Below are 10,374 nucleotides of genomic sequence, written 5' to 3'. Positions count from 1 at the left end.
TATAGCCTAAAACCTCCAAAGCTTAACTGACTGCCAGGATAATTAACCCTCCTGCATCCCGAAGGTTCCTTTAGATCCACTTCCAATACATTGAGGAAAAGAAAGAAAATAATCATTTTCAGGTTGATCAGCCTGGCCCTTGGATGCTGATACATGGCAAATTGCAGCCCAATAGGAAACAAAACCATATTTCTCAAGGACAATATTGAAAGAAACCTATTATTTTTTTCTCTTATTTTGAGTGCATGAAATTGTAATATACTTTTTAGATTTTATTATTTGCAGTGCCTCTAGGTGGGTGGTTGAAACCAGAAGCATAGTATCCTGGCACCGAAGAGATCTGTTATAGTTAGCCCTCTCATTTTATATTAATCATAGCTCTGCCACAAACCTACCATGTATACTCTCTGAATAAATACTAAGGAAAAGATCCACACCTTCAGATTTCCCACTGATCTTTATCCTTACTCAAACCAACAACCCATGATGAATAACACCCATTTTTCCCTAAAATGAAAATGCCTGTGAGCTTTGCAGGTCTCAACTCATAACAATTTTCACTAAATAATTGCAAGAACAAGTGATCTTTGCTTAGGGGAGAGGGTTATTAGGTTAGTCAGTTTTCTGCTACTATATCAAAATACTGGACATAGTTAATGATAAAAAGAAGAAAAGTTTATCTTGGTCCATTCTTTCAGACTTTGTGCTACATGACCCGCTGGCCCTGCTGTGTTGCTCCTGTGGTGAGGATGGCATTACATCATGGTTATGAATACATGGTGCATTGACCTGTTAACCTCATGACAACCAGGGAGCAAATTTAAAAGAAAAGGGGGGAAAACAGACTCCCACAATCTCCTTCAGTGGTGTCTCCAATGGACTAACTTCCTTCCGTTTGGATGTACTGTCTGAAGGCTTTGCTTCCTTCTGATAATTCAGACCCACCAAGGAAATAAATAACTGTTAGCTTAGCATTTTCAGCACCACTACTGAGCCATATGGTATAGGTAATATTATTTCTGAAAAATACTGGAGTCCTGCAAATGTATTATTGCACAATTCCAGACTGGATACCAGCTGTGGGGTTTATGGTTCAACCTTAATATGGAATATGATTCAGCCACTAAAAAGAATGAATGAGCTATTAGGTAATAAAAGCAGGCAGTATAGATAATTTTATATCAAGAGCTCATATGAATGAGTTCAGTATGATGATGTGAATAGGATGGGAAATATGGCAGAATAAAAGAGTCTGTTAAAATGAGGTGCTTGTCTGATGTGTGAGTGGGTGACAGAAAGTGTGGGGAAAGACAAAGAGGAAAGCAGATACTTCCTCGGAGGCTCATGCTGTGCACTGGTTTCAAGTTGAAAGAGTGTTGGAATCCTGTCAGGGAGAAAGGGATGTGGTGCTCCTGCCAGCAGAGACACAAGTTACGGCTGTGGCTGGAAGGCACTCTGGGAAGGCAGGAAGCGATGAGTGGCCTGGGTCCAGGCTCTTTAGTCCACTGCCCAAGCACTCTGTCTCCTTCCACTTTACCCAAACAGGTAAGGGAAAGCTTGAGTGGGGAGGTAAAATTTTCTGGGCTTAGGGTCCAAACACAACAGTGACTTTCTGCACTGAGAACAGCAATAGGACACACCCAGGTTACTGTGAAAATTAAACATGGTGGCAGAATCTAGCAAAAAATTGTCCATGTCCCTTTCAGTGACAAAGTGATTTTTCTATAAACACCATTATTAGATCCAGTCTCTAACTTCTGTCATCTAATACTTATGGGTTTTAGGCTTGAGCACTGATGGACTACTTCACAATGAATCTCAGAAGTGCTGTATTATTATGCACAGTGTGTACAGTCACATATCTGTAACTCGGAACCGGGAGGTGGAGGCAGACCATCCTTTGAGATACATTGGGTTCAAGTCCAGGCTTGGATGCAGGAGATCCTGTCTTAAAAAAATAATTACAAACTAAAGTTGTAATGACTGTGGAAGTAAATAAGAACCAACTTGAGGCTTTGTCGAAGTTGGCCTTGAGTGACAGATGTACTTTGCTTGCTAGAAATCATCCCAGGTTGAAGAAGACCCTCCCCAAAGGGGTGCTCTTTTTGGCCATTCTGAATTCATAATTCATGACTTCCTCAAAGGTTCCATGCTGGGGAAATTAGACAAGTTGCGGTAAGGTTCTGGGGACATAGGCCAGTGCTAGAGTGTTTGTCCAGTGTACACAAAGCCCTGGGCTCAAAAAGTACATATAAAGGATCATAGTTTGTAGGGAGTTTAAGATGAGTTCAGGCAATTTTCAAATACAGTTATTGATTACTTTTAAGTGTTTTAATTGGCTGACATTGATTGACAAGGCTACAGAAATAGTGCTCTCATAAAGTTAGCATGTGAAGTTTGCTGGACATGCTTCCTTGGGGGACAACAAAGTGTTTGCTTCCTGACTGCTGTATACTTTTTATACTGCATATAAACACATTTTTCCTAAACACGTTGTAACATTAAACAAAGATGTGTATAAGGGATATCATTTATTTGTTATTTATAGCAGGTTTGCACAGTCAGAGGATTTTCTGACACATCTTTGTTATCTTATTATTTGAGGCCAGGAGCAAATATTGTCTGACTCCTGAGATCCTCCAAGGCCCATGACCATTTGTTTATGGAGGGAAATGAGTGTATATGTCAGTCTTCATTGGTGACTATGTGCTGTGGGATGGTCTTTCTGTATGCTGTGAATATGTGCTGCTCTCATTGGCTGATAAATGAAGCTGTTTGGCCAATAGCAAAGTAGAATAAGGTTAGGTGGTACATTCAAACTGAAGACGGAGATGAAGAAGGGTGGAGTCAGAGGAGATGCCAGCCCACCACTGACGGAGCAATATGCCAACAGACTGGTAATGCCATGGCCATGTGGCAATACATAGACTAATAGAAATGGGTTAATTTAAGATAAATGAGCTAGCTAGCAATAAGTCTGAGCCATAGACCAAACAGCTTGTAATTAATATAAGGCTCTGTGTGTTTATTTCGGACCAAATGGCTATGTGACACAGGAAAACTTCTAAAACTATGTGCTATGTACTAGGGGTTAAGAGGTTGAGTTTAAACCAGGCGGCGGTGGCACACACCTTTAATCCCAGCACTCAGGAGGCAGAGCCAGGTGGATCTCTGTGAGTTCAAGGCTAGCCTTGTTTACAGAGCAAGATCCAGGACAGGCACCAAAACTACAAAGAGAAACCCTGTCTCGAAAACTCCCCCCCCACCTCCCAAAAAAGAGGTTGAGTTTACTTTCCTAATGTGTGTCACTTTCTGTCATATGACAGAGGGAGAAACACATTTTATCACTGGGCAAGCTCTGTTCACATCCCTGGAGTCCCAGCACAGCATAACCTTATGGCTGTATTGGTGGCCTGATTCTGATGACTGTCTACACTCTTTTGAAATTGCATGGGAAAATTTCTAAACTGACTTCCAGTATGTGATATCTGACACAAGGGCCTGGAACAGCAGGATAGTGCAGTGTTCGGAACTGTTACCATATCAGCCCCATGGCCAGGAGACAGTGGATAAGTAGTGAAGAGACAGAGAACCTGGACAATCATGAAAATGTTTTTACACTTGATATGAATAGTAACTTGATCTGAAGATGTTAGTCTATAAATATTCCCAGTCTTAGTTCCCTATAGCTACCTCATAAATGGAATGCAGTGAAAAAAAATAAAATAAATAAAAGATGACAAATTTAGTGGCTTCAATAATAGAATTTTATTGTCTTGCAGCTGTGGAAATAGGAGGTTCAAAATGGGTGACTGAGAATAAGATAACAGCATCTTCATGCTGACTTCCACAGGGGTAGCAGGATCCTTTTCCAGCTGAGATGAGCCGAGCCAACTGCCAGCTTACTTCCCCCTTCTCCCCACCACCTGCCATAGTCCTGAGTTCTGAAGAGCAGTGCATGGATATTTGGGGATGGATATTCTGTCTGCCACATAGCTTTGTGTCTATTGATTGAACGATTAGGTTTTGATACCCCACTTCTACAGTACTATCCTGGAATGCCAATGGCAGTCTTCGGTCCCAGATTTAACATGTAAGAATTTGGGAGATGAAATGAAAGTGTATTGTCTCACAGACTCTAGAAATGCAAAGTCTTTCTTAGCAGGTGAGTGGTCTTCTTGAGAGCACATCCCAACCAAACAATGGCAGGACTGCTTCACGAGCTGGCTTTTTATTTTCAGGAGAGGACATGTCAGGCTTCACCCAACAGCATAGGTTAAAATCATAGTGTCCCGTGAGTCACATCCTCAGGAAGGTATACAGAACAATGACTTTCTGAAAAGAAAATCTGCTCTTCATTTGAATAAGAGACTAGACACATAGAAACAAATAGACTTTGATAGGTAGTAGCAAACGGTCAGCAAATAGATCCACTATGAATCTCCTACAGCACTCAGTGACTTCATTACAAATAATGCTTTAATGGTGCATTTTCCTGATCAGAAAAAAATTACAATTCACTTTATGAATACTTTAAATTTACAATGCCCTCTTAAAAACTGTCAATTAAAAGGAATGGTTGCAACATGAATTATACTAGTTGTAAGATTAAAAACAATGAAGTATTCAAGTATATTGCTCTAATATGAAAAGATAATTTTCACAACAGTAAAATATTGTAGACAAAATACTTCACACTCTATTTCTGCAGTACAGACATAAACAGTATTATAGCTTGACAAATTTGCGCTTTACTGACTATACATTTGAAGTCTCAATCTGAAGAATAAAAAAACATTTTACACTCAAACTTAATGTTAATGTAAGAACATACATTCTGTATATTTCATTGTAGGGATTTTTCTTTGTTTTCTTTTAGAATAGTAAAAATGAACATGGATATAGCAAATTTAGGTCTGGGTCTTTTAAGTTCAGGCCAATTCCCAAACTGCTAGGTTGTATTTTTTTTCCATTATTTTATCTTGAAATTTTCTCATCAAGTTGAGAGAAAGCCAAGTTTATTGGGATGACAATTCCTCATCAGAGAGGCTCTCTTTCTTGCTTTGTATTCTCCCCTCCAACTCTCTTATGTTCTCCTTTCTGCAACAGAACTCATTACTAAGGTGGTAGGGGACTCGTTTGAAAGGCAACATGAGTCACAAAGATATCAAGCCAGTGGTTTCCTTCAGGACATTCATATATTTCTTATGTTAGAAAGAAATCTTTCCTTGGGCACAGTGATATCACTCCAGAGAAACCAATTACTTTCCAAATATCTGCAGTACTATTTTTGACATATCTAACTATGTCATGTAGGAAAACACACTGTAGCTCTCTGGTCCACAATTTTATCTCACATTAACTACATCCTTTTTACTGTGAATGGAAACATGAATTTGAAATTAATTACTAACAATGAAAGAATGGGTTGCCTTTTACACACGGGTTATCTGAAGTTTGAAGTTTTCATTTCATTGGAGCTATAATTATCAGGAATTCTCTTTGTTTACCTTAAACAGCCAAAACAACAGGGGACATTTTTGAACAATCTATAATATTCTTCTTGAATCTTGATGAAAAAGAAAAGAAAAAACACTACATTATTAAGACAATCTCATAGCATTACTTTCAAATCACAATATTTGCTTTACTGAAGTCTTATTGCTGTTTGAATATAAGAATATACTCAAGTGAATATAAGCTATATAGCTTATATTATATTATAATTATATTATATATATTTAGTAACAAGGCTTTTTGCAAGGTATATTTGGATATGGACAGCTATAATCTGTTATTTTAAAGTAAAACTATTTTAGTCATTATAGTATATTTAAAATGGACTATAATTAGGCAATAAAAGGTAGAAATCAAAAATCTTCAAGGCTAAAAATTTTCTATCAGTTTGGTAACATGCTACACAAATATAATCTAGTTTTGACCAAAATTTTTAGAATCCTTACCTTTCTAGATAAAACACATAGGAACAAGAAAATGAACATCCCTTGGAAGGCATTGCTGATCGTGAAGAGGTAAGCTGTCACCACAGAAGCATGTACCACGTGCAGAACCCCAAAGATCCAGGTGGTACCCAGAAGGAAGAGGAGGGCAAGGGCACCTCTGGCACAAGACCTGGAGTGTGTTTGAAGAGCTTCCGTCAGAACCCCTGCAAGCCCATGGAATGCCCAGTTGCCACACATATCCAAGATATCCCCCAGTTTTTCTAAGGATTCACAGAGTAAGTAGTTTATGACCAGAAAAGTCATAAATGACTTAGATGCTGACAGCTGGCTTGTGGTTTGATGGGATATCCTTCAGGCTAAATATCTTCCTGTTCAACCTGGAATCTGCTTCAAAAATTAAGGTCTCATTATTAAAATGTACCATTTTTGAAGGAAATATTTAATTTTAAAATATTTTAAACTGGCATACTGCAGTATGCAGGCTTTGATTTCATGTCTACTGTGACAGTGGTCCTGAAAGAGCATCCTGTGTGGACGCACATCAGCTGGCACTTATGTCTTTGAAAGTGGCTTCTGGTTTATTTTTAAGTTCAATAGTGATGAAAGAATAGAGTATAAATCTAGAATTTTGTCACTGTTGCTGCATTTGCAAGGTAGTAAGCTCAAAACAAATTCATGTCAGAATATCAATGTCTTAAAATTTAAGGGAAATATGCATATGTATATTAAGCTATTGATATTTTCAACCAACTGTCAGTGACTTCAGGTAAAACAATATTAAATCTTTCTCACTGAGGACATGGCTTTGAAAATGAAGCTGCTAGGTGCCAGGTAGTGGTGGCTTTGATCCCAGCACTTGGGAGGTAGAGGTAGGTGGATCTCTTTGAGTTCGAGGCCAGCCTAGTCTACAGAGTAAATTCCAGGACAGCCAGAGTTACATAGAGAAGTCCTGTTTTTAAAAACCTAAACAAACAAACAAACAAATAAATAAACAAATGAATAAATAAATAAAACAAAAGAAAAACAAACAGACAAAAACAAACAAACAAACAAAACAAAAAGAAGAAGAAAGAAAAGGCAGCAATTGATGTTTACTGGCTCACTCTCTGATTCAAATCATCAGGGCCATTGATGCATTACTGCAGGTGTGCTAGCAACGCACCTCTGAACATGCACCATTTTGACTTTATTGAAGCAAGGGCACACATGAAACTCGTACTATTGAGAACTGAAAGAAAATAATCGCTCAAACACGTGCTAAATCCCAACTATGAATCTTCCTGGAGGTCTCAGGACGGCAGGATGCAGGGGTGTTCCCAAGCAACACAAGCTGCAGCTGCTTCCTACACTCCTACTTCAGCTTCTCCTGAACAAAGCATTTCCAAGGTCTTAATAGATCAGTCTTAGAGAGGGAGGTAAAAGAAAAATCATAGCAACATATAAACTCTGAATCAGAAGAAAGATTTGCCAAGTTCTGAGAAATGTCTTACAAAAGATAGTCATTAAGATCTATTTTTAGCTTAAAACAATTATCATCTTTTCTCTTTCAAATGGGAGTACATTTTCGAAGATGGGTTCACTTACCATTTAATCTGTGATATTTATAATTTTATTAAATGCATTAAATGCTTTTCCCTAATATATATTATAAATATGGTGAAAAAACTAATTCTTTTGAAAACATAGTGTCCCAGATTATTTGTTGTCTAGGTGATTAAGGGGCTGAGAGTGTTGCAGGGTGATTGAACATTTGCCTACCACATGGGACACTCTGTGACTGAGTCTGTTATAACCCCAGACCTACAAGAAAGAAAGAGAGAGAGAAAAGAAAGAAAGGAGAAAAGTAGGCAAGCAAGCAAGCAAGAAAAACGAGTTGCTAAAACTTTTAAGTGAACTTTAAGGACCACATACCTTATGTTCTCATAGCAACTAACTTCTGGTTTCAACCCCGCAGTGTGGCGAAAAACTTTGTATATGATAACTCCAAAAGCCAAGAGATTAACCTGGGGAGATGCAGTAATGTCAAAAGGAGATCATTTTCATAGTATGCTCTTATTTACCTAAATGCAATGAATAAGCAGTAAATTTTTCAGTAACAGATATCCCAAAGACTCATGTGGCACACACATTTGTGTGTATGTGTACATACACATGCAGATGTAGGCAAAGAAACTTCGTGGTTGATTTTGATAGTGTCAAGAAACTTTGTTAGTACACATTGTAAGCAGTGTAAGCGCTGTTTTGTTCATTGTTTCTTTGGAAAGAAATTTGGGAAACAATTTCTACAACCATTTGAAAATTTATCTGGGAAGAATTCACAGGAAATTAGTAACTCAGCAAAACACCACATCCCTGACTCTAGAAAAGCCTTGAATGCACTTTGTTTAATACAGTTCATCTGGTCATCTTGTCCTGACATCATTTTAAGATTTATTTTCCTCATGTTTAATTTCAGAAGCTTTGAAAATACCAATAAATGAAAAATGTTGGTTGAAAAATTCTTATTCTTTTATTAGATGTACTCTTTTGTTTATATTTTGTACTTTCTAAGTACAGTATTCACTTTGTTATCTTACTGTCAAAAGACTGTGAAAATACATTTTCTTCTTCTTTCCCTATGGTTTAAAAAATATGTATTCATTTTATTTTATGTGCAGGAGTGTTTGCCTGCATATGTGGCATTGCATCACATGCATGTAGTACCCAGCGAGGCCAGAAGAGGGTATCCAATTCCCGAACTGAACTGTAGTTAACAATTAGGCGTTACCATGTAGGTGTTAGAAAATGAATCAGGATCCTCTAAAAGTGCAACAGGAGCTCTTAACCACTGAACCATTTCCCAGCCCTATTTTCCTGTGTTTTTGAAATCTTACAAGTGAGACATGCAATGTCCAAATGTTCAATGCAATCCATCCTAATACAAATATATGAATTACAAAATATTAAATGTTATATATGCAATTAACACATTAATATTTTATTGGATATATGTTAGTTTAAATGGATTTTTCAAAATACATTTTGGAGTGATAGTACCAAATGCCATAATTTTAGATAGCTCTTATATTAATAATTTAGAAGCTTAGCATTATGGGAGGTTTTCCCCTATTGTAAGGTGATTTCTTTATCTATTGTTCATGATTCTGTAGATGGGGATCAGGACCTTGCACACACTGGAAGAGTGTTCTATCTCTGAGTGACATCTCTTATATCCTAAGCAGTTTTGTAGACTTTCTCTGAATTCAGTTGAGTAATTTCTATTAAAATAAGTATAAAGAAGTGGGTCAGAGAATTTCATATTGCCATTTACCCATTGAAAGCTCTTTGAGATGAAATCTTAAAGGAATAAAGGTTCTACCCATTTTTTCTGCTTCCAACTGCTCATTACTTCTAATTATATGATTAATTAATTCCAATTACAGTAATACTTCCATTAAAAGACCTTAGCAATTGCAGAGGCGAGATAAAGTATTTTTAAATTGATTTAGTTGACAGTTTCACTCTATTTGGATGTTCAAATAATGAACTGAAATGTCTATTTAATAATATTTAATAAATACGATTTAATAGTTATAAAATGAATATGTAACATTTTATACCTTTTAAAAACCATAGTTTTGCATGAAATGAGAAACCACCATGGTTAATGCCATAAATACATGGATATATATTTTATGTAATAAGAATGTTTCAAAAATTGGTTGGTATAAATGATTTATGTCACAATTGCTTTGAAACTCTGTATTTAATGATATATTAATAGTGAACTATTGTTGTCCACAAAGAGCTATAAGATAAAGTAAGTAATTAAGAATTTATTCTAGATCCATAATTTTTACCTACATGAATAGGTTGTTTAAAACATGTGGTGCTACACACATGAGAGGTTAATTACTATACCATAAGCTCACATTTCTTCAAATGTAAAGAAAAAAGTTTAAGATATCTCTACCAAAAGGTATAGTAAACATAGAGAAGTTAATGAAAAGTGTCAAGAACACTTCACATATTTTATTTTTATGTGTTGATAGCACAAATGTCTGGGTGTTAAATTTTTATTTATTTTAGGAATTTTCCCAAGGGTCTCAATCATCCAGTGTCAGATACCAGTGAGAGCTTGGTACATATACATTCATTTAAATTTTTATTTGTTTTAGGAATTTTCCCAAGGGTCTGAATTATCCAGTGTCAGACACCAGTGAGAGCTTGGTACATACAAATTCCTGAATAAAACTGACATGATCTTTTGTTGTTGTGGATTTTACTAAGAGAAGAGAAGGTAAGTAGGTAACCTGAAGATGCTCATCAACCCACTGTCAGGAGAGCAAAATGCCATAGGTTAGAATGAGGGGTTAGGCATCGTCCTTTCTAGGTCTTCCAGAACCTCATCAATTATAGTTCACAAGAGAAC

The 10,374-nt window shown here is 36.7% G+C and overlaps 1 protein-coding gene across 1 annotated transcript in view; it reads right to left on the bottom strand.

Annotated features, from left to right (window-relative positions):
* Positions 1 to 3,758: 3,758 nt before the first annotated feature.
* Positions 3,759 to 10,374, bottom strand: part of Adgrl4 (adhesion G protein-coupled receptor L4) — a 94,342-nt gene continuing 87,726 nt past the window's right edge. Inside the window, exons 13-15 of the mRNA XM_059265048.1 lie at positions 7,875 to 7,966; positions 5,964 to 6,132; positions 3,759 to 5,569 (exon numbers count right to left, since the gene is read on the bottom strand). Of these exons, the coding sequence (XP_059121031.1) occupies positions 5,507 to 5,569; positions 5,964 to 6,132; positions 7,875 to 7,966 (324 nt within the window). The 3' untranslated portion in view covers positions 3,759 to 5,506. The remainder of the gene's footprint in view (positions 5,570 to 5,963; positions 6,133 to 7,874; positions 7,967 to 10,374) is intronic.

This window comes from Peromyscus eremicus, chromosome 6 (assembly GCF_949786415.1).
Source record: "Peromyscus eremicus chromosome 6, PerEre_H2_v1, whole genome shotgun sequence".
NCBI lineage: Eukaryota > Metazoa > Chordata > Mammalia > Rodentia > Cricetidae > Peromyscus > Peromyscus eremicus.
Note: the sequence above shows the minus strand (reverse complement) of the source record. Positions and strands in the feature narration are given on the sequence as shown.